The 23,729-nt window shown below is 32.8% G+C and overlaps 3 protein-coding genes across 3 annotated transcripts; 1 reads left to right on the forward strand and 2 right to left on the reverse strand.

Moving 5' to 3' along the window:
• Positions 1 to 819: 819 nt before the first annotated feature.
• Positions 820 to 5,190, reverse strand: LOC106662238 (BTB/POZ domain-containing protein 2-like). Its single transcript, XM_014386156.2, has 7 exons — positions 5,087 to 5,190; positions 2,596 to 2,775; positions 2,403 to 2,539; positions 2,149 to 2,353; positions 1,923 to 2,085; positions 1,262 to 1,614; positions 820 to 1,199 (listed from the first exon to the last, which is right to left on the reverse strand). Exons 2-7 carry the CDS (start codon positions 2,719 to 2,721, stop codon positions 849 to 851), a joined length of 1,335 nt encoding a protein of 444 aa, XP_014241642.1. The 5' UTR covers positions 2,722 to 2,775; positions 5,087 to 5,190; the 3' UTR covers positions 820 to 848.
• Positions 5,191 to 8,026: 2,836 nt separating this feature from the next.
• LOC106662239 (ultraviolet-B receptor UVR8) lies at positions 8,027 to 13,753 on the forward strand. Its single transcript, XM_014386157.2, has 6 exons — positions 8,027 to 8,298; positions 8,356 to 8,444; positions 10,484 to 10,905; positions 13,066 to 13,253; positions 13,309 to 13,431; positions 13,485 to 13,753. Exons 1-6 carry the CDS (start codon positions 8,124 to 8,126, stop codon positions 13,673 to 13,675), a joined length of 1,188 nt encoding a protein of 395 aa, XP_014241643.1. The 5' UTR covers positions 8,027 to 8,123; the 3' UTR covers positions 13,676 to 13,753.
• A 630-nt stretch (positions 13,754 to 14,383) lies between these two features.
• LOC106662237 (putative aminopeptidase W07G4.4) lies at positions 14,384 to 21,001 on the reverse strand. Its single transcript, XM_014386154.2, has 12 exons — positions 20,894 to 21,001; positions 18,063 to 18,195; positions 16,755 to 16,900; positions 16,584 to 16,692; positions 16,390 to 16,514; positions 16,156 to 16,334; positions 15,897 to 16,084; positions 15,660 to 15,842; positions 15,503 to 15,598; positions 15,269 to 15,395; positions 14,671 to 14,783; positions 14,384 to 14,608 (listed from the first exon to the last, which is right to left on the reverse strand). The coding sequence occupies exons 1-12, from the start codon at positions 20,896 to 20,898 to the stop codon at positions 14,480 to 14,482; spliced, it is 1,533 nt and encodes a 510-aa protein (XP_014241640.1). The 5' UTR covers positions 20,899 to 21,001; the 3' UTR covers positions 14,384 to 14,479.
• Between the last annotated feature and the right edge of the window lie 2,728 nt (positions 21,002 to 23,729).

Genomic DNA, 23,729 nt, shown 5'->3' on the forward strand with positions numbered 1-23,729 from the left:
AATCTTCCAATGCCCAATTCACATGTTGAAGCCTGACAATTTTCTGTGGTAAGAAGAGGTCCAGGTTTAAAATTTCTTCTGACATTCTATAAATAATGTAAAAATACAAAATGTAATATATTTTATTGTTTGAATATTTTTCTCTGAACAAGTTTCTTAAATTATTTACCTTAACTATAGCCAATTATCTTACTTAATTTGCTGAATGTTAGGGTTTTTGATGAACGAAAACAACCGGGCTTTCATAGATTACATTCAAAGCATTTTTAAAGCCTTCATCATAATGATTAGGAGTCCAGATTTATAAGTATTCACTTTTTTTCTCATACACTGTTTTGAAACTTTTATTTCATATTTCATGATATTTAGAAACAAATCAACCATACTTTATTTTACATCTTTGTAATATTTGGAGGATTTTACTTATAATTTCATTTTTTATCTTAATATACATATATTGGTTCACATTTAATAAAATTATTTCTAATAACTTTGAAGGTTGTTTTAAATTTCTATGTTTTTTGTTTTTTCACATTTTTCGAATACATAATATAATTATAATTCCTTAATCGTTAAAAACAAGTTTCTATTTTATAGAATTTTTTGATCTAGCGCTGGTTCAAATCAGGTTTACTTTGTTTTAATGATTATTAATCTGTATTATGTAAAATAATTTTTTTAGGTTTGTAATTATTATAACTGTTAATTTTTTATCATTAAGAGGTCAATCATGTGGCAAAAAAAAAAAAATGTAAACCCGTTCACATTAACCAAGAAACAAAATCCCACAATAACATATGGTCCAAAGAAAACGAAAAATTACTTGGTACAATTTATTTGTTTTTTTGTTAATGAAAATAATAAATTCCGTATATTGGAATTAAATGGTTTAAGGGTGGATCTTTTCTAAATGTGAATTTGACATCCTGGTGAGTCAGAGTGGTTTCATCAAGATCGACACATTTGTAAGCATGCACTAAGCTCTGGTTAAACTTTATTGCAAGCCAATATTCCACTTCGGCTAAAAGCTTTACAGGATTCGAGAAGTAGACATTCTTCAGCTCTTCATACTCTAAATCATCATTAAAATTGAGTTCGCCCAGGACCCTGCCTGTTCCGCTATCGCTAAAAGTTATTTCAAAATTTTCGATATAACTAGGAGTTGCAACCGCTTTTTGCATTATTTCTCTTCCCATCACCTTTTTCCCGCAAAATCGACAGATTAGTTGAATTTCTTTTCGCTTAGAAATGAAATACTTACAGTCAGCCCACAAATGGTAACATCACTGCTAGCTTTGATGATTACGTGGGCATAGCGGATTTTCTTAGGCACCATTGTAAAATCGTTAATCCATTTGAAATAAAACTGTCCGGAAGACTCTTGGAACGTTCGTCGTCTCTCTTTAATAAACCACGGCGGGACGTCTTGGATATCTGGAGCTCCAGGTGATATCATGTTCATCAGTATTGCTACCGATTCTTCAATGGACAGCATCGGAATTTTGCATGGCCCATCTGCGAATTCCTCGGGTGACATTGAGAAAAACCTAAATTTCTTTGCCAGTGTCTTGTAAATGTCACTTCTTTCATTCTCACGAATTCCACCGGCTCTACCTGAAATCCACCCATAATAAATGTTGAACATTATAATGAAATTTGTTGTTTTGTTCTGAAAATAGTAACTCGTTAATATTTACTCAAAGACAAATTTTTTAAAGATAATTGAACATTTTTATCTTATATCTTATATCCATTATTCTAACCTATGCACATAATATAGATATATAGGTTAGAATAATGGAAATGTTTTCAGAGACAAATTTTACTTTAGGTAGAAAAGTCTTGTCCATGTTTAATGATTTCTGTTATAATATAAATTTATCTATTTATTTATTTATTTTTGTCATACATTAAAAACTTACATCTTTTATCACACTCGCTTTCAACCCATGTTTCAACAGCCTTGAATAATTCATATTCTGAGATGCTTAGCTCATTATGATCTAGAATCAGTAATATTGTTGAGAGGTCTATGCTTATAAAAGCTGGGCTTGACAATACTTCTTTGGTATTTTTGGAAATTATCTACAAACAATTTAACAGAACTTTGTCTTATTTTCTTCGAACATTTGCATTAATTTAGCTCACCAAACTACTTTTTGTCAATAGCTCATACTCGTCGTATATCATAGCAATCTGTATGGCAATACAAGCATTTTCATTTGTGAGATGATTGCACATGTCAGTGATGCATAATTTTTTCAATCGGTTCACCATGTATTTGTGCGCAAGCTTGTACACTTCTGAAGATTCGTCAAAACCTTGGTTTTCCATCCTTCCTGTATAAACAAAGCTAAATCAATTCAAGTAGAAAATTTTCACTCGCATATAATTATACTAACCTGAGAAAGTGCCTGAACGTCAAGGGCTGGACGTCACGGACTTCGACCAAGTTGCTGCCTTCTTTAAAATTCTGTTCAAACATGACTTCAAAAACAGGGCTGGCCATTGCGAGAAAAACTTTATGGGCCCCAAATTTCTGAAAAACTCGGTTATTATTACATTAAAAATTTTTTTCACATAATTTAAATTTACCGTTGAAGTATCGCCATTGATTATTGTAATTGAACAGTCGGTAAATAGTTGCTTGTCAAAAATGAACTTGGCTTTTTCTTCTACGGTGATTCTCTCCTGCCTCCATTCCAAATCTACTTGTGCCATCTAGTATGATAAATTTTGTAACATTCAATGTGTGCCACATTTGATGTACCATCCCTGAAATAAAGCCTAAATGTTTAATTTACTTTGAAGAACATGTTGAGATAAAATAATTTTTATGTATTATAAACTACAAATTCTCTAAAAGATAATTCAAAGGATGTCTGTAAAAACTAATACAAAATTTTTGCCCAAATTTACTGTATAACATTTACTTATGAAGGACTTTATAACTTAATTTTTTTTAAATTTATTTTAAAGATGTAAATAGGGCTTGGCTTTAAGCTTCCTTACATGTACATATCTTAGAAATAAATTCACTTTTATAAACACAATAAAATAATAATAATAAAACATTGAATAAAATGTACAAAACAATAATAATAATTGATGAAACCACATTAAGAAAGAAGAGCAGAAAGAGAAAGAAGCTAAACAGAAACAGGGAAAAGAAAGGGAAGATGGAAGAAAAGGTGGCTCATGTTGTTTTTAAAAACTCAGATGCCATGGATGTGATACAGATCAGCGAAGGAACAGAGCGTACTTCCCAGGAAAGCAAATTGCACAGTCTTGCCGCTGCAATTCTGAAGAATAAGGCTAAAAATTTTAGAGGAGTGTTGAAGGCTTGGGACATGATTGGATAAGGAATGAGGGAAAAATATTAATATATATTAAGAACATTTATTTGATTTAATTTTAAATATATGTATTAAAATTGTAAGTTTATAATGAGAATGTTAATATTGCTGAAGACGTTAATGTAGGAAAAATTAAGATCACTTGGTTTAAGATCATGACAGTATTTAATGCAAGAATGATAAGCAATAAAGGTGATGATCAGATTGAAAATTAAGTGAAATACTAAAGCTACAGTAAGTGAAAAAAGGATTTATTAAGGATTCAATAAGAACTCAGTTTCCTGTGAGTTAAAAAAAATAAAGTACAAAAGCCATTGAAGTCTTGAGTAGACATTTTTAATAATAGAGCTTACATGTCATGCCATGTAAGCTTGGAGTTAAATATAATGCTGAGATTTTTAATTTTAGTACAAAAATTAATATGGGAGTCGATGATACAAGCAAAGATAGGATATCTGTATTTTTTTTTTTTTTGTGTAAATTAATAAGGACTGGGATTTGTTAGGATTTAAAAGAAGTTGTTACTACTTGACCATTCATTGAGACAATGAAGATAATGATTGAACAGAGAGATAGTTTCAGAGATATTGCTTGTAAGATACTGAACGTAAAAGTGTCATCAGCATATAAATGAAATTGGAAGAAATTAATAACTAATGGAATTTAGGAACATGGAAAAGAGTAAACGTCCAAGAATAGAGCCGTGGGATACACCGGCTGAAATTAAGAGAGAAGTTGAAGCTTTAACTTTCCAAGTTCTGACACTCAGATAAGAAGAAATAAAATTATATATTAGTATGAAAAACTGAAAAGATGCATCAGTTTCCAAATAAGCCAATTATGATTTACAGAGCTGAATAATTTGGAAAAATCAAGTAGAATAGTCAATTATCATCATCAATGCTTAGCTATCATCTGAGATTTTGAGAAAGACTGTCTCACAACTAAGAAATTTTCAGAAGCCAGAAATGGAAATATAAGAGCATGGAAGTCAATAAATAAGTATGTTAGTGATGGAAGAATACTTGGCAACAATCACTAGCAAGGGTTTAGGGATAAAGCAACCATCAGGGCTTCCTTCCAGGCTGAAGAAAAAAAGCATTTGGTGAGAGAGAATTTCAAAATGTGGGTTACTTTAAGGGAACAGGAAGGGAAAACGTGATGTTAATGGGAATAAGATCGGTACCCGAAACACTAGATTTATTTGAAAGGACAGCTTCTGAAACATAATTTATGTTATTGAACTTAATCGTAAACATCATAAACTTATCAAATATAGTATTCTCAAAGAAGAAATTTAAAATGTAGAATCGAAAATAGTAAATTTAAAAATGGTGTTAAATAGAAAACAAATAAAATGGCGTCGAGAGAGGAAAAGGAAGACCAAAAAAAACAAGATTTTCGTTCTTTTCCTGTAATTTGCTTTACAAACTTTGCTGTTCGAGAATAGTTATACCAAATAAATCAGACAATTTTACAATTATGATTTCGCTAATGTCGGGAATGGAATGAATTTTTATGTGCAATGACAAGCGAGCAAGTTAAATCAAGCTTTTAATCGATTTCTCTTCTTCCTTGCTTAAAACTGACTCGACAGAGTCGATAGCGTCCAATTCGGCGTTGGTTTTACTAAATTCAAATTGTCGTCCGATTTCACCTTCACCCTTTTTGCCGTTGTTAGAACACTTTTTATACACCAAAATCCTTCATGGAAATCACAATGCACTTACCTCGTCCACAATAATCCCGGTCTTGAAATTTAGCTACCCTAGTCGCGATTGAACGAGAAAATAAAAACATTTTGCTGTTTTCTTCTGAAACAAATTTTTCTGTGAATTTATAAATAGAAATTTCAAGGAGAGCAGCACTGAGCACCACAAATGTGCGAAAATCAAATAAATTTCGATTTGAAATTGTTTATTCAATGGAATAAAATTTTATTCGTTACAATTACAATATATTCCTGTACATTAGAAAGACAAAATTCTTTCTTATAAAGCCACTATGTGTTAAAGAGTAAATAAACCTTTAATTCCAACAAATAAATTTCTAAATTATCCAGACAAGATTATTATTGCTATTGATAGATGAACAAGATAGATAAAAAAATGCTTATATTAATAATAGATACGAAATTATCAGTCTATTTTAGGTGTTGTAAATTATTGATAAAGGTAGTATATCAAAATATACTTAAAGGTACAAGAATTTATTTACAAGGGTTGTTGCTCATTCAAATTCCAGCCAGAAAATGCTGCCTAAATTGGCTTAGAAAAGTGGCTTGTTTATGTCAAGGTCTAAATATGCTAAAATGGTGAAAATCCAGATTAATTTTTTTTTTAAATAGTAGGAGCTGTTGAAGGTAAAGATGTAGCTTTTTATTTTTTTTAAATTTTATTATTATTTTTTTTATACAATGGATACCAGGAACTGGAGGAGTTCTCTCCTGAGCACTGCAGTTGTACAGCTTATTGTACTTTATCCCTGGCTCCATTTTTTTGGGGGCTCGCAACACAAGTGTGAATTTTCTATCGAAGAAACTCATTTTTGAAGGGGGTTGGGACAAAATTCAGGGTCGCTGAGATCTGATCCCGCTCCTTCCATTGATGACTGCCGTGTCAATTTCTCTCAATTGCTGCCTCTGGTCCCCTTAGGCATCAGAAAAAGTCCAGAGGCGACGGTGGGGATCGAACCCACGACCGCGGGATCTACTAGCCGAGAGTCAGACGCCTTAACCACTCGGCTACCGCGGTCCCCTAAAGATGTAATAGTAAAGGCATCAAACCTTCTAACCATTCAGAGCAACAAAGGACATCAAGCTACGGCTGCTTTCTCAATCCTTGCTTCAGCCCTTCAGGCCTTGACATGGTTTATTATTATTGTTGTTACAATAAATTTGAATTTCTAATCACCATTTTAGGTCAACTGGATACAAAAATAATTTAATACATCTTGAACAGTTTAGCTTTCAAAGGGGGAGACACCACAACACCACTTTGCAATCTCAATACAACCTTTTGCACTTAAGGGTATGCATTGCATAGCAGGGCAAGTATGCATTGCCTCCATTGTATTAAGACATGCAAGTCTTTGTAACTTGTTGTGTGTCCTTTTTCAGTGTTTTTCGCTGGAGAGACTAGAGCTCCTTATGTGACCATTGTGGTGTATAACCAATGCATCATCCAGGAATTTATTATCAAATTTTGCTGCATAATCTCTGGTCAATGCTTCATAGAGTCTTGGCTTTATGTAAGATGTTGCCTAGTGTTTTCTCCATTTGAGCCATTAATCAAGGGTCATATCTAGGTACCTTATTTCTTTGGAGAAATCTAAAGTTTGATCTTTCATAGTGGATACTTTTAGATCTAGCTTTTTTCTTCTTATAAAAGGTATGAGATATGTTTTCTTAGGGTTTATATAAAACCCGTTTTCTGACACCATCTACCTACAATATTCAAGGCATTTTTTTTTAACCATCCCTAACCACCCCAAGGCATTTTGTATCTGACAAGACAGAATGTCATTAAATTTCCCTTTTATGTCTGTTACAAGAGGCATGCCATTAGTACAGAATTTCTGAGAAAGCATAGAACAGCTTGTTTAAGCTTCTCAAGAAATCACATCAATCGGTCTGAAAAAGATTGGATTAAAATCTTATTTTCAGAGTCAAGATTTGTTTGAGGTCTTTTGTCAGCCGAGAGAGGGTTTGGAGAACTTCCTGGCAACATTTTCTCTCCGGAGACACTATAGAGATTCGGGCAAGCATTTCTATGGAAGGTCACACAAACTTGATCTTCATCGAGGGTTCCCTAACAGTTCTGCGATACATTGAAGATGTGTTATTCGAAGTTGATCCTTATCTGCCACTAATTGGCAATGGTTTTATTTTAAAGAATCACAATGCAAGGCCCCACACAGCTAGGATCGTTGGAGACTATTTGGAACAGTTGGAACAGGCTTCAGTTCAGTGAGTGGCTGGCTTAAACCCTATCAAATATTTTTGGGATAAGTTGTCAAAAAGGGTAAAATGTCGCATAAAATGCCAGAGTATTCGCAAGAATTAAGAATGTGCTATTGGAGAAGGATGAAAATATTCCTCAGCACTACAACCAAAATCTCATAAAATTAATGCCACGTCAAATGGAAGCAGTGATCAATGCAATAGAAGGAAGTATTTTGTACTGAATTGAATATTTTCTTCATTTTTATTTAGCTGCATATTATATTTTTCTTTTAAAATATCCAGTAAACAACAAAAAACAAAAATTATAATGATTGCCAGTATTTACTAAAAAAATCAAGGGTGATCACTAGGTGAAAAAGATGCCTTTAATGCCCTGAAACCAGCTGAATACAACTATGTAAATAAATACTGTAAATCAAAGATTGTATGCAATAAAATTCATAGGTACGTAATAAAATATTTTTCTATTGTTTTCTTATTAGACTTAATTTTCTTTGGCGTAATTTTTGTAAATAAAGGAGTTATTTAAGAGAAAATGTAACATATACAGTTTAGCTTATTTATTTAAAAAAATATTTATTTAAAACTTGTATTGCATTTGAACGAAATATATAATTTTATTTAAATGTAAATCAATATAATGGCATAGGTTTTACGGGTGATTTTAACGTTTCAGAAAAAGAGTCGATTCTCGGAAAATGGCGTTTTTTTAAGAGGTGAATGTCGTCCATGTTGGACCCGTTGGGTCATCCACGGGAGTTGAGCATGACATAATCTTTGTTTACAGTAAACAATTACTGTGAATGGCCATGCTGTTTGTCTGCGGATTCAACCAGTTCGAACAGCTCAATTGTCTGATTGAGAAGGAAACTTCTGGGTCGAATAAAGAAGACAACGTCGTGACAAAGCTTATCCGGAGCCCATGTCAAGATATCAGGGATGTCTATGTGACCTGGAGCAACGTTCTGGTCGTGAGAAGTACCGCACAGTTTCTTGTTTTGGTGTATTATGTTGTTTCATAAATATTTTCACTAGGGAATGGCGTGACCATTAATGGATTTTTGGATGGAGTCCTTGTCAAGTCAAAATCAGTCAATCCGCCCTTTGTCGAACCGGTCATCCAGGTACTGCATGAATTTCCTCAATGGTTGTACTGCTTACATTTTAACTTGTAAATTACATTTATGGATTTTGAAGATGAATGAACATACACAAAAAATAGCAAGATAGAAATAGTTCAATAAAGGTACATGTTTTACTTTACAAGATGTTATTCTTGTAGGTTAAAAAAAAAAAAAAAGGTAGAAAGTAAAATAGAAAGTAAGAAATACATAGCTGTAGCAAAAATAGTTTTGAAAATATCACAATCAAAATTTTCAGATCACCAATCTTCACCCTCGGTGCAAAACAGTATAATTAAAAAAAATCACAACTTTTCAGGATTGCAATTTTTTTCATCTTTTATTTATTTATTTTACAACTGCATACAAAATGCTATAAGCAAAAATTATATTATTTACAATTATATACGTATAATGTCTGGTGTGATTGATTTGAATGACCCCTATCCAGTGAAATTGGCCATATGGCCTGAAATCAACAGCTCTCCCTAGAGTTGCTAAAGTTACAAAATCAGATGGTCGCCTGGGCACCTGCGTTTCAGTCTTCTATGAGGGTAGTTCTATGGGGGATAGTTTGGAGTAAAATTATTCAGCCAGGTTTGTTACGTAGGGTATGTTGAGATCGGAGTCGATAGTACGATTGGTGACATAGAGTGGAGCATCGATATTGTGCGAAAGATTTTGAATTTAGGGAATGGATTTTGTTAAGATTGGTACACTTGGCTGTCCCATATAGTTCAAGTCTGTAGGTCCAAATTATAAGGACGATCTCTATAATAATTTTTTGTTAAATAATGCCAGTTTGGATCTTTGTCAAGAAGACTGTTAAGCATTTTATACCTAAGGTCTAAGGTCTTTATATCCAAGGAAGCAATTTTTAATGTGGTAAGGTGATTTGAGAATTTGGATGGTTGGTGGAACCCCACAGTTCCATCCTGTATGTCCAGAGTGGTCGAAGTAAACTTTTGTTACGTTATTACTTCGTATAGGTTTTGCTGTCTTAATTGATCATACTAATTATTCTTTCTATCTGAGATCTTGGTTGAGATGAAAAAGTTAGAGTCATCCCACTCGTGACACTTTCATCTCAACCAAGCCCTCAGGTAAAAAGAATAATCAATTGAGATATTATTACTTTTTTTTAATTATCACAATTTTTGGTTTATTTAGTTAAAGTTTTTTGTTGTTCTAGTCCTATCAGAGTAGTAAGAACCTAGGACGAGTTGGTATTGATATTTCCTTGTAGTTGGTGTACAGTGGAGGTGGCTTGGGTAGGATGTGAGCTGGAAGGCAAGATTGCAGTATTGTCAGTGTATGTAAACAGGGTGGGACCAAAAATGCTCCCTTGTTGAACACCGGCTTCTATGCCTGAGTATTCTTTGCTGAACCTCACTCTGCAGATTTTTTCCCCCCGCCAGTTCAGGCACCCTGTTTGAGTTTATAGAGGATTCATTAATGCTTGTTCATATCGATCCTTGGACACTGGCTAAAATGGGAAAAATAAAAGAGGAAGAGGGGGGTCATTTGGAAGTATAGGTTTGTTAGGAAGAATTTGAGGATAAGGTAGTATGTAGTAGAAGGATGCTTGTCCTAAGGGGTTGTCGTAACTAATTTCATAATTAATAGTTATTTCAGAGAACAATTTATTCCAGTTTCCAGGATTCTAGCCAATCTTTCTCATTCTTTAAAAAAAAGTTTCACAGTTTTGGTATCAATTTTTGATAGTTTTATAACTAACTTTTTACATATTTAATAAAGAGAAATAATATATGTCAAAATAAATCTGAGTTTTTTTGTTTGTATTGTTTAAAACTCGATTCATAATTTAATTAATTCAAAATTCTTAAGAAAGTTGTATACATATTGAGATGAATAAGTAAGCAAATCTGACAATCTATGGTAAGTTTTTAAGACAACTATTAATATAAATATAGAATAAAAAATAGGATCAATAAGGTTAGTTTAAGCCGTATTTAACCATAGTTTAAAAATGACTATATTATCTTGTTAAACAATTTTAAATAAATGTATTCTGTTGATAGGCATCAGGGACTAGGTCGAGATGGATATTTGTAAGTGAAAAAGGAGAATGTTGGGAATATTGCTCAGGCAAATGGCGTCTTCTTAACTACTTGTTTCCACCACCTGGAACCAACGAGGAGGAAAGCATTTCTGGCTCAATTGCTGATTCTACAGGTACTGAACAAGATGGCACCATGCCTGGACAAATTGCTTCCAGCTCTGTTGAGAAATTGGATAAGAGCGCCTATCGTCTAAAAGTGATGAAAGTTGTCTGCGGTAGCACTTTAACAGTTGGACTTACAACAGATGGGCTTGTATACACACTTCCGGTGCTTATGAAGTTCCCAGTTGGAACCCCTCCGATTAAGGATATTGCTTGTGGCCTCGAGCATGCTGTTGCTTTGAGTGAAGATGGAAGGGTCTTCACTTGGGGTTGTGGAACGTAAATATTACTCATTTTGAAATTGAATTAAAAAATAAATAAACTAATCAGCAAATCTTTAAAAAAAAGTGTACAAATAATATTTACTTGTTATGTCTAATGATTAATTTTTGAACGAGGCATGATGAAAGCTGTCACATGCATTAAGATTATGGCACTAAATTTTTGAATCATATTATTTGTTTTGTTACCTTCAAGCAGCTTATTTGCAAAAAAAATTTACCCCAAATGACACTCGCCAACACCAGTTTCCCCAGCCTTCAGAATCTTCTAGTTTCTCTTATTCACTGCTTCCTGGAGCCTTAACAGGATTTCTCTCTCTGGCTTTGGCTGACTGAGTCCTCCAACTCTGGCAATTATATGAGTCCCTAACTGAGTTTTGCTGATTGAGTCCTCAACTCTGGCTGCCTTACTGTATTCTCAACTCTGGCTGTCTGACTGTGTTCTCTACTCTGGCTGTCTGACTAGTCCTCTGTTATGGCTGTTAGACTGAGTACTCTCTTATGGCTGTATGATTGATTCCTCAACTCTGGCTGTCTGACTTGTTCTCAACTCTGCCTGTCTGACGAAGTCCTTGACTCTGGCTATCTGACTAGTCCTCTCTTATGTCTGTCTGACTGTGTTCTCGACTCTGGCTGTCTGAATGTGTTCTCAACTCTGGCTGTCTGACTGTGCTTTCGACTCTGGCAGACTAAGACCTCTCTTCTTGTTGACTGACTGAGTACACACCTGAGTCTTGCTGTGTTATTGCTTTTCCAATCCTCCCCTTTCATATAGGTTACCAGACAAGGGTGAAGGGAAGGAAAAGCAAAATATTGGATCTGGTCACTACCCTTCTTGCAACCTGGCCATCCATGTAACACCTTGTAATTTGAAGGTGCACCCGTTACGCAGCCCTCTGGTTCTTTGCCTTATGGTGTAGGGTGCACAAAGCCCATCTGGCCAATACGATCACAATTTTATGGCGACCCTCAACTGTAAAGCACTGTCTAATACGTACACAACTTTCCCTCGATAAATAACTAGTGATATTTTTGTGTTTTTATTGGGATTATTTGCTTGTCACGTTCTAAACCCTCAGGTTTTTAGGAAAAGTTTGTTACCTACTGGAATGGCGAACTGTCAGTTTTACAGCCCCACTAAATTCTTTATAATTCCTTATATTAACAACTATTTTTAACTTATTTATTTAAATAAATGTTGACATGGACCAGCCTACAACCCAAACAATTAATACAGAGTTCTTACAATTGACTGATTCTTCCATCGCCTCCCTCTGCCTGTTCCGTCGGTCCTGGCTTCTCTTACCTTTCTCCACCCGCAAACTCCTTGTATCTTCCCTTATAATTCCCTTCTTCGATTACAGCTGTGTGGCATACGGTGGTCTCTCGGAGAGGGAGAACGCGCGATTGAAGCGTATTTTCAATTGTTGCGTAAGATTTGTGTACGGCACCCCTCGGGGATCCCGGGTGTCGGGGTTGTATTTCCAACTTTCCTGGCTATTCCCCTCCTTCCGTGCCCAGTATTTCCTAGGTTGCTTTCTTTTCCAGTCCATCCACACTCGTCGTCCTCCTTATATCATCCAATCCCTCCAATTCAACTCCTCACATCACACCCGTAAAACCCGCTCATCCCCAATCGACCTTATCCTTCCGCAACATACAACCCATACCTTCGAAAGATCCTTTCTGATCCGAGCCCCTAAACTCTGGAACTCCCTTCCCCTATCTATTCGTCACGCTGCCTCCTTCTCCTCATTTAAATCCCATCTTTATAATCACCTCCTCTCCCTCCAAGCAGAGACCTCACGATAACATTTATTATTTTTTAATATACCTCGTAATTTTCTCTTCTGGCCCGCCTTACTGGCATACATTGTGCCACGATTTCCATCTATCTTTTTTTTCCTTTTTTTTTAAATTATGTGACTTCATAGAAGGTTATTATATTTTGTCTCATGTAAATTATTCTAAGGGGACACCAGTCCCAGAATAAAGTTATTTTTCTTCTTCTTCTTCTTCTTCTTCTTACAATTAATTTCTCAGAAAATAATTTCTTTTACTGGGCTTTCTTATAGATGACTCCATAAAATGCATCTCATACACAAATAAACACAGTGTTGTTAAATTTATGATTTTTCAATGTTGTGTATTTTTTAAGGAGAGGCCAGTTAGGTCTAGGCAACCTCGAAAATTGCAAACAACCAACAGAAGTAGAAGCCCTAACAGGGCTTAAAGTCAGTTGCATAAGTGCAGGAGGATGGCATTCAGCTGCTGTAACCGCAGACGGAGATGTTTATACTTGGGGATGGAACAAAGAGGGGCAGCTCGGACATCCCTGTATAAATAGTAAATGTTTGATTTTACTAAATAAATTGAGAATTTATTAATTGAAAAATATTAGGTGATTCTTGGGAGGGAAAAGTTGGTGTTTTGGCTGAACCTAGGGCAGTCGATTGGCCCCAAGGGATAAATGTAACTGTAAACTCTGTATCTTGTGGTACGACACACACTGTTTCCATACTAGGTAAATTTTTTTTTTTTTCGCTTTTTCAAGTCATTTCAAGATGTTATTTCTAGATAACGGAGAAGCCTGGGGGTGTGGAAGGAACCAGTGGGGTCAACTTGGCTCAGAGAAATATCAGTTCACTGACAAAATGACAAAATTGGACATGCCCGACGCAGTGATCGCCACCAAGATTCACTGTGCAGCTTGGAATACGATTATCTTTGCGAAACATGCCGAAACTAAATCCGCCTCAGCACAATAAAATTTATGTTTCATTTAAATGATTTTACAAATTATAAAATATTGGCTGTGTCAAGAAATAAAGTACTAGTCCTTCATATACTGAAAATATTCAATTCAATGTTGCTCAATGTTTTAATAATAAATAAAAAATTAAAAATAGCAGGAAATGACATTAAAATACTTAAAATTTCTAATTCTAATTGTAATTTCCTTCAAATACTGAAAATATTCAAATCAATGTTGCTCAATGTTGTAATAATAATGAAAAAACTAAAAAAAAGCATGAAATGACATATTTTATTGAAATCCATTTAAATTCAGAATTATATATATTAAGTTATAAAATTGTTTAACATAGCAGCCAGTCTGTGAAAAGTTTTATGTTGTTTAATCCACCAAAATAATTTTAGCTAATGTTTTTTGGTTTGACAAATTTGATTTCTGGATTAAACATAAAAAATATGTTTCAAAAATTGCATTAATTAAAAAATAATTAAATTTTTTATTTTGGATTACATTTAGTTATGAATTAATTTATTAGTATACTTATAAATAAATATTGTAATATTATAAATGTGTTATTAAACTATTTAATGTTATGCAATTTATCTTATTTGATCAAAAAAAAGTACTTAGAATAGTTATTCAGATATCGATTAACGGTCACTAATCTCTACACAGTACTTAGAATGGAAAAGATGGAAGGATAGATAGGCAAAAACGCTTATTCATAATAGATGCGATTATCAATTTATTTTGATATAGTATAGTATTTATTATACATATTTTAGTTGATTGATAATGTTAGTACATCAAGGGGTACTTAAAGTGACAAGAATTTATTGGCAAGGGCGAGTAGTGGAGCACCAGTTGCCAATTCCGGTAAGTGACCACTAGATGCTGCTATGTCCAAATGGGTATAGCGAAGTGGCTCTTTTGAATCAAGTCCATGCTAAAATGGTCAAAAATCATGATTAGATATTAAAATTTATTGTAACAGCAATAATAATGAACCTTGTCAAGGCCAGAAGTGAGGATTAGGAAAGCAGCCGGTCCCTGATGCCCTCTGTTGCTTTGAGTGGATGGAAGGTTTAATGCTTGAATTACATCTTCACCCTCGACAACTCCTATCATTTAAAAATTGTTAATGTTCCTTTATACAATTGAGAACCAACAATATTATTTTATAGATTACAATTAATTAAGGTTTTCAGTTGAGACGAAAAAAAGTTAATGGCACGAGCGGGATTCGAACCCACGATCTTCGGCTAGATACGCCGCTGCTCTACCTCTTGAGCTATCGTGACCTCGAACCGCTCGGACATCAACTTCCTATCTCAACCCCACCTTATGAGTTTTCCCTCCTTTTTGCCATAAGGTGGGGTTGAGATAGGAAGTTGATGTCCGAACGGATCGAGGTCACGATAGCTCAAGTGGCAGAGCAGCGGTGTATCCAGCTGAAGATCGTGGGTTCGAATCCTGCTCGTGCATTAACTTTTTTTCGTCTCAACTGAAAACCTTAATTAATTGTAATGTATTAATTGGTCAAGCGGACCACGAAATTAGTGAATTATTTTATAGTTTCACTTTTTAAAACAACTTGTTGACTTACCCTTATGCGTTTCAAAATCTTCTCGTCTTATTGTACTAACTTCTACCATATCCCCTAGTTCATCACCAGATTCTTGCAGTTTCTGCGCATTTTTGACGTTTCTTGCTGGACCATTATCTAAACTTATCTAAAAACACAGATTTTCTGATTAGTTCTATGTTGAAAATAAAATAATAAGGAAGGAAATGCATGTTGAATATAAAATATATAAGAATAATTATAAAGACTACATACGGTGTATCCAGTTCCAACTGTTCTGCTAGCATGACCAGTGAGTGTAGCAATAGTGAACAGATGAGGGTTTTTACTTTTAAGTGCCATTTCTTTGACCTGAAGGACATCAACATAAGTTAACATTGTATAAACAAAATACCATGGCTTGACAGCTTACATGGCACAGAACATCAGCCATTATCATTCTTCCTTCAGCATCTGTATTCCCGACTCTTACTTTCACTCCAGCCCTTGCTTTGATCATTTCATCTGCGACGTACGAATTCTCCCCCACAGAATTCCGTACCATGCTCATCACACCGACAACTTTGAGATGAGCTGGTTTTAAAAGGCTCAAAACCTAAAAAATTAATTCAACTTAGTATAAGGCGGGGATAAAATATTTATAACATACTTTCATAAACCCTGCTACTGCTGCTGACCCACATTTGTCTCTTGACATGCCAGCCATAAAACCTCCAGCTTTAATGTCAGCACCACCAGTGTCATAAGTTACACCTTTTCCAACGAGAAACAGTGTTTCTTGAACATCTGATCCTTCATAAGTTAAATATAAGATTCTGCCCTTATGCCTGTCAATGACTAGAAAAATATACTTGTAATATAGTTCAAATTTGACGAAGGCTATTACAAAGTATGGTATTTATTATTACCACTGGCAGCACGATTAACTGCAGCGAATAATGGATAGTCTTTAAGAAATGTGTCTTCGTTCGTGATAACTTCCAGTTTAACACCAGAACTAGCTGGAAATACTTTTCTAACATACTCTTCAACTTTGGCTGGAGCCATACGCTCAGGGTCTGCTCCTCCTACATCTCTGGCAACAACCCTAGAACAAAAACCAATTGTTAATCTTTAATTTACAAAATATGCAATTATACTACCTTCCACATTCAAGTGTCTTTGCGAGATCAACGACTTTCAAAAGTCTTGAATGGTCACTGCTCCAGACGCCAAGGGATTTTACTTTTGGTGAAACTTCAGGGCACATTTCACGGTGTTGTAGATTCTAAAATATTCTCGGTTCATTTTTTTTTTTTTTCAACTTACTTTCTGCTAATGGTACTAAGTTTCTTACAACATAAAGTCCCTCCATAACACCCAACAATGTAACCAAATCAGCCTTCGGAAACTGGCTGGGTCTGACGAGCACAACCAAAGGACATTTAACTCCACTTTTCAATGCCCTAGAATAATACAGTAATTTGAAACAGGTTCTATCAATTTTAAACTCAAATTGAAATTGCACCTCAAAACACCCTTTTTGGCAGCTTCTCCATAGGATCGGACATCATGGTAGTCAGAGTTTAAAGGCCCTGTTGGCGAGTAAACTAGTCTTTTTGCTGGCAGATCAGTTTTAAGGACTGACACTGTCTCATGGACATGTTTGTCCAACTAAAAACCAAATAGTTCTCTATTGAAGATTAATTTCAAAATTAAATTAACTCAAACTAAATGAAATTTTTAAAAATGCACTTAGTGAACGGTGATATCTTTAAATAATGGAATGCAATGTAAAAATTCAATATTAACAATCAAATATCTCATTTTAATTGTTATACTCTTTTATAGTTCTTTATTATTCTTTCAATTAGTACATAAGATGATTTTTGAAAAGACAAAAAATCGAGTCATAGGCAGGATTCAATCCCAGGGTCTTTACATATGTACTTCAATGCTCTACCAATGATAAATATTTAATTTTATTTATTTTTTGTAACCGACTTTTGTTTATCCTATTGCTAGCCTTGCTGAACCTCAGGGACTGCTGTTGAAATAAACAACAAAATACGAGTGTCCGTTATGTTTTATTTACATTTTAGTGTACAATAAAAATGAACATTTTCATCTTGGATAAACTTCTTTTTAAAAAAATAAATAAATGAATAAGTAATGAGATGAAAATGATTTGAAAAATGACTAAGAACAGTATTTTTCCACTTGGTGTGTTTACATGAAATTCAAGGCCAGTCGTAAAACCATGCAACAAGCAATAGTTGCTATTTTGAAAACTTACATTTCACTGAAAATCATTTAAAATTATATCAAATTTATATAAAAGAGTAACTAGCATTCTTCCCTATAATACAACCAATTTATACTCGAATATTTTAATTTTATTCAAAATTAAAAACACTTATTTTCTTAAGTGGATTGGGACCAAAATGTAAGATAAAAAGTGAGGAAAAAAAAGTTTGATAGCATGATAGATCTTGTTGAAATTAGTGATAAAGAAGTGGTAATTAATCACTTCTGTGTACACATTTCATCTCATTTTTTATGTAGATTGCAACTTAAAGTGTGTTGAATTTGATAATCATTCTCTTTCATGTGACAGGCTGAGGAATTTCCGTTAGAAAATGATAAAGAAAAGAAATAGGATTTCCTATCTTGTCATGAGAGCCCAGGGCCTTTAAGGGGTATATAAATTATCTCGAAAAATTTAAATCTGAAATTCTGGTTCAATAATATTGAAAAATTCCATAGTCTTACACTTATTATAATTTAGTTTGTCTTTTCTCTACGTATATAATAAAATAATACTACCAAAACTTACTTCAGCTGCTTCAGTAACAACTTTTCTAAGCTGATCTGGAACATTTTCCTCTTTCAGACTGTGAGAGACAAAAACAATTCCATCATAGTCTTTAGAGGAAAGATCCTTTACAGGAACTACAGAGTAATTTAATCTGAAAAGAAAAAGAATATATTAATGTAATTTAGAAAAAAAGTTTCATTACAAACTAAATAATTTCTCACAAAGTTGTGAAACCGATAATAAATCTTGGATAATTACGACTTTATTTTATTTATTTTTTTTGCGATTGTTTATTTCTGCGGTTCAAGGTTGTAACTATTAAACTGGAACAACATATACATTTATTTTCTTTGTAGCGTTTTTGAAGCTCTGACTGGAGACCGAGGAGTCTGGATTTTACAATGATGTTGAAGAGGAAACTGGTAAGAGCTTCAATATGTACAACCCTACAGCTTAGCTAATTGGTAACTAATTACCTAATAATACTCCGAAGAAAACGCAAATTATCAATAATATAATTAAACATGTCCTTATATTCTGATTAACTCAAAAATTAACCTTTTAAATAAACTTAAAATTCGAATTTGAACAACTTCAATAAATTTTGTAGTTATTAAAATAATTCAGTATTTATTGCATTTACATAAATCTTCTTTATTAAAAATGCCATTAGACTTTCTTTAATATTAACACTGTTACTTCATATAATTGAGTATAAATTTAAAATGTGATAGAAATTTAAATTTTATAGGGAAGATCTCAGATGTTTCCTATATAGAATTAAAAGAGACATTAAAGTAACTGGGAAGAGAAAATAAATTAATAAATTTTTTTGAAATATTATCTCCCTAGGGATTTGACAATACATGGAAGATTGTACATATTGCATTGCAAATTGTCTCATTTAACAATTTAGATTAGTATTATTTCATTTAAAAAAATTAATATTTTGATATTTTTTATAACTGTCTATCTCTAGGGAGACTATATAATAGTGTGATAAATTTATAATAGACCATACATTTGACCCAAAAGGATATACCTATTGAGGTGACAGAAACCAAAAGTCTTTTCTTGCAGTACTTATCTATAAACCTCAAAACAAGAGATGATGTTGAAAAAATTGCATAATTATCGAGTCATAATTTGAGTAATTCATTTATTTTAGGCTACAGAAAAACCTTATTTTAAAATTTTTTACAATTTTTCTTCTCACAGAATAAATTTAACATAAAGAATTTTCTTTGCGACACAAAAATATTTTGTTGTTTTGTAAGAACGGTAAGAGAGAGAAACTATTACTATGGAACTTATATTTAGTATTAAATTCTGTAATTGAAGAATTATAATTTATGCTTATTACTAAATTTGTTTAATGAAATCGTTGTGAAGGATTTGAATTATCTACAAAATAACCAAATTCTGTTTCAAAACTGCATGATTTCAGCCAAGAATACTCAAATGTTTTGCCAATAAAATCTTTAGTTTTTCTTCTCAGCCAGTATAAATTTCTACTTCTTTCTGATACATAAATATTTTATATGAATTTTTTTTTATACAAGAGAGAAACTATTACTATTCAATTTGTATTTAGCATTAAATTATGACATTGAAGAAATGTCATTTATGCTTATTTCTAAATTTGCTTAATGATATCATTATGAAGGGTGTGAATTATCTACAAATTAACCAAATTCTGTTTCAAAACGACAAGATTTCAGCCAAGAATACTCAAATGTTTTGCCAATAAAATGTTTAGATTTTCTTCTCAGCCACTATAAATTTCTACTTCTTTCTGACACATAAATATTTTATATGAATTTTTTTTATACAAGAGAGAAACTATTACTATTCAATTTGTATTTAGCATTAAATTATGAATTGAAGAAATGTCATTTATGCTTATTTCTAAATTTCTTTAATGATATCATTATGAAGAGTGTGAATTTTACAAAATAACCAAATTCTGTTTCAAAACGACAAGATTTCAGCCAAGAATACTCAAATGTTTTACCAATAAAATGTTTAGTTTTTGTTCTCAGCCAGTATAAATTTAACTTCTTTCTGACATATAAATATTTTATAAGATTTTTTTATACAAGAGAGAAACTTTACTATTCAATTTGTATTTAGAATTAAACTGCATTAGCATTGAAAAAATCTCATTTATGCTTATTTATAAACTTGTTCAATGAAATCATTGTATAGGGTGTGAGTCATCAACAGGATAACAGAATTTCAGCCAGGCATAAGCAAATATTTTACATTCAAAACCCAATAAATATAGTTATATTTTTAGTAATTTTTCTTTTAGCATGATCTTATTACAATTATTTTAATAACACGTATTTTTAAAAACTGTAATGTAATATAATAATGTAATAATTTTTTTAAAATTGATAAATAGCAACCCAAGAGGAGAGAGAAAGTCTAATTCTTGAATAAATAAAGTGACAAAACTCTCGAATGGGTGTGTGAACAGATAATTCATACATTGCCTGCTTTAATAGGCAGCCCATTTCGTAAACAACCTAAGAATAAAAGAACTACAACAATATTATCAATATAAGATAATCTAGTTTTTTATATAAATTAATATTGCATTTGAAATGCCTAACAGTTATCTAAAAATATTATTATAGTTTAATAAATATAATATCTTTCATGAGATCTACTGGCCTTTACTTTATAATAGAGCCTCGTCGATTAGGACGTTGACCGTAATCCTAATCCACGAGATTCTATTAGTTTAATAAATATAGGTATAATTATAATAAATGTATAAATATTCAAAATAAAAATAAATAAAATAAAATTTAAACGAAAATAAAGCAAGACGCAAAACTTACTCCATGTTAAAAAGTCCCTTCGGTCTTAAGAGACAAGTCGGACAGTTGAACGGTCAGTGATGTGGCATACCGCTTTAACTCGGTTTTTATCTGAGTCGGCGGCCTTGGTATGAAACACTGACTGTCAAATACAGAAGAAGGGGAACGGCGCGACCGTCGAACTCATCCGAATGCCTAGTACCTTTTGTACCCGAAAATCGAAATTGGCACTGATCAAAATTGAGGCAGTGCCCGTCGATACAGATACAGCATCAAGCGTGTCAAGGTTCAAAATTAAAAAAAAAGTAAATATTCAGCCAGATTTTGAATGTTTGACGAATTTTTTATTAGTTCTGAGGTCTTGGTCGAGATGAAAAAGCTAGTGTCACGAGCGGGATTCGAACCCACGACCTAAGGGGCTAAATACGCCGTTGCTTTAACCACTTCATGATTTTAAAACAATTTACCCTCTTTCCTTAATGGATTGGGATTTTCCATAAATTACTTAGTACTACTTAGCTAGGTACTTAGTAGTCATAATTGACCTATTAATTATTTAAATTAATTATTCTTTTTATGTAAGGTATTGGTTGAGATACAAAAGTCAGAGTCACGAGCGGGATTAGAACCCACGACATTCGGCGTTAGAAAGTATAATTAATTAAAATAATTAATACGGTCAATTATGACTACTAAATACATATATGGATTAATTTAATAATTACAAAACGACTTACTTCGCTAACAGCTCCCCGTAGCGTTTTATAAGACGCCGAGAATCGAATCCTGATTACACTATATCTGAAAATACGGCAAAAAGAACGAAAATTCGAAAGGTTGTAGGTTGAAATGAGTAGTAGGTGTCCGAGTATTCCACATACCCTTTTTGATGGATTAATATTTTTCTGTTAGTGTTTTGTGCCTTGAATGAATGTATTTATTAGCGTGAGTGTTGTGTATGTGTGGGTGGTTGTGGCGAAATATCAAGTTCCCAATATGCCAACCAAACAAGGTTAATATTTCTCTGTGAGTGTTTTGTGTCTTGAATGAATGTATTTATTAGCGCGAGTGTTGAGTATGTGTGTTGGTTGTGGCGAAATATCAAGTACCCAATATTCCAACGAAACAAAGTTAATATTTTTTGTGAGTGTTTTGCATATTGAGTGCTATGTGTCTTGAATGAATGTATTTATTAGCGTGAGTGTTGAGTATGTGTGCGTGGGTTGAGGCAGACTATTGAATACCCTACATACCCACTAAACTAGATTACCTTTAGGTTAGGTGATTTTAGGGTGAAAAGGATGAGGTGTAATATTAAAACCCCAGTGGATCCACAATTTTTAGCTGTACATATGGTAGGAAAAGTACCTAATCTGTATGACTGAATTAGCATGAATGAGTGTGGACCTTCTGTACAGTTCCATCAGAAATATCGCAAGGCCTCTTACAGAAGAACCAATTTTTTTTTTCTTTTTTGTTAGTAAATCTGATGTACTTGTATGTTGATCGTTTGAATACTTTAAATTTTTTTAATTATTTAATTATATGAAATGTAATCAAATATATTACCTGAAAAATATTGTAAATTTATAGTCCATGTTATTTAGTATTAATATTTATCTTATACATTTTATTTTCAACGCAAATGTTTGTCATGATAATGTTATCCAACATCCCTTTTCCTTTCATTTTCTGATATCTTTCCAAATAAAATGATCAAATGTGAAAGTTTTCCTTGAGATCAGTGGTCTACTAACTAACGAAAACTATCAAAATCATTAATTTTAACTCTTTTTTAATGAATATTTATTCAGTTTCTAATTGGCTCAGTTGTAAAAGTAATATTTATTATTTATGGGCTGACAAACATCTAGTCATCACCAGCCCTGTGTGCATAAACGGGAACTTCTCTAAACACAAATATTTTTCACCTCACTCTGAAGCATTGGGAGCCCTGCCCCCTGTGCAAAAATTATGTCGCCGCGCTGATGACTCCCCCTGTTGGCTTAATAATTTATCAATTACTTTATTTTTGCATTTCAATTTACTTTCTAAGTATTATTAACAATTATATCTGTCTCCTAACTCTCCAGTCCTTTGCAAGCACTGCTTTTTTATTTTTTTTAATTTATTTTACATTAATTATTTTTATTAAATTTATTATTTCAATTTGGTGCATGGATACCAATATCGGCTTGTAACTATTTAGCATTTTGAAGTTACATTTTTTTTATTACTTTGTAACGAGAAATATTTCCTCTTAATTTATTTTTATTTGTCTAAACTAATTTCTTTATCTAGTTTTTATTCTATCTAATTTAATTAATATAGTTTTATCTTTATCTAATTTTCTGATGTTGGTTAGCATTTGTGACAATTCTTCCAGTGTAAAAACTTTAGTTCAGCTGTTAGTCTTTCGTGATCATTGCACATGGGGTGACTTTTACCCTGTGGCCAGACTTAATAACAACAATTAATCAGAACAATAAACAAGGCAATTTTATTGATCACATACTTCTGTTGGGAAGTTAAATGAACAAAATAAACAGCAATGAAAAATTGTTTACAATAGAAAAAAAGTCTGAAAATAAAATAAAGTGACTGTTTTCACCTAGCCTTGACAAATTTTGTTTGAAAAATTATAAAAATAAATAAGAGGTCAGAAAAATAGCAATCATTTGGTGGCAAGAACTTCAAACAATATTTTTGTCCTTAGGACTATTTCCTTCATTCAAGGGGATTCATATTTATAGAAGCATGAAAGTAATAAACTTGAAAATATAAGGTTGTCCTAGTGAAATTGAATAATAATTAAATTCCTAATTTATACAATTTTCAAATAATTTCTATTTAGTGT

The sequence above is a fragment of the Cimex lectularius genome, unplaced genomic scaffold (assembly GCF_000648675.2).
Source record: "Cimex lectularius strain Harlan isolate CLEC.00 unplaced genomic scaffold, Clec_2.1 scaffold3, whole genome shotgun sequence".
Taxonomy (NCBI): domain Eukaryota; kingdom Metazoa; phylum Arthropoda; class Insecta; order Hemiptera; family Cimicidae; genus Cimex; species Cimex lectularius.

What these genes read in the sequence shown, in the direction of transcription:
- LOC106662239 (XM_014386157.2), top strand. Translation starts at nt 8,124, where the DNA reads ATGGCCATGCTGTTTGTCTGCGGATTCAACCAGTTCGAACAGCTCAAT. An exon ending in CAACGTTCTGGTCGTGAGAA is followed by an intron (nt 8,299 to 8,355) that starts GTACCGCACAGT and finishes TATTTTCACTAG; the next exon opens with GGAATGGCGTGACCATTAAT. An exon ending in CGGACATCCCTGTATAAATA is followed by an intron (nt 13,254 to 13,308) that starts GTAAATGTTTGA and finishes GAAAAATATTAG; the next exon opens with GTGATTCTTGGGAGGGAAAA.
- LOC106662237 (XM_014386154.2), bottom strand. An exon ending in AAGACACTTGAATGTGGAAG is followed by an intron (nt 16,335 to 16,389) that starts GTAGTATAATTG and finishes TTTTTGTTCTAG; the next exon opens with GGTTGTTGCCAGAGATGTAG. An exon ending in CAGTAGCAGGGTTTATGAAA is followed by an intron (nt 15,843 to 15,896) that starts GTATGTTATAAA and finishes TTAATTTTTTAG; the next exon opens with GTTTTGAGCCTTTTAAAACC.
- LOC106662238 (XM_014386156.2), bottom strand. Translation starts at nt 2,721, where the DNA reads ATGGCACAAGTAGATTTGGAATGGAGGCAGGAGAGAATCACCGTAGAA. An exon ending in ACGTTCAGGCACTTTCTCAG is followed by an intron (nt 2,354 to 2,402) that starts GTTAGTATAATT and finishes GAATTGATTTAG; the next exon opens with CTTTGTTTATACAGGAAGGA. An exon ending in AAGCGAGTGTGATAAAAGAT is followed by an intron (nt 1,615 to 1,922) that starts GTAAGTTTTTAA and finishes GGTGGATTTCAG; the next exon opens with GTAGAGCCGGTGGAATTCGT.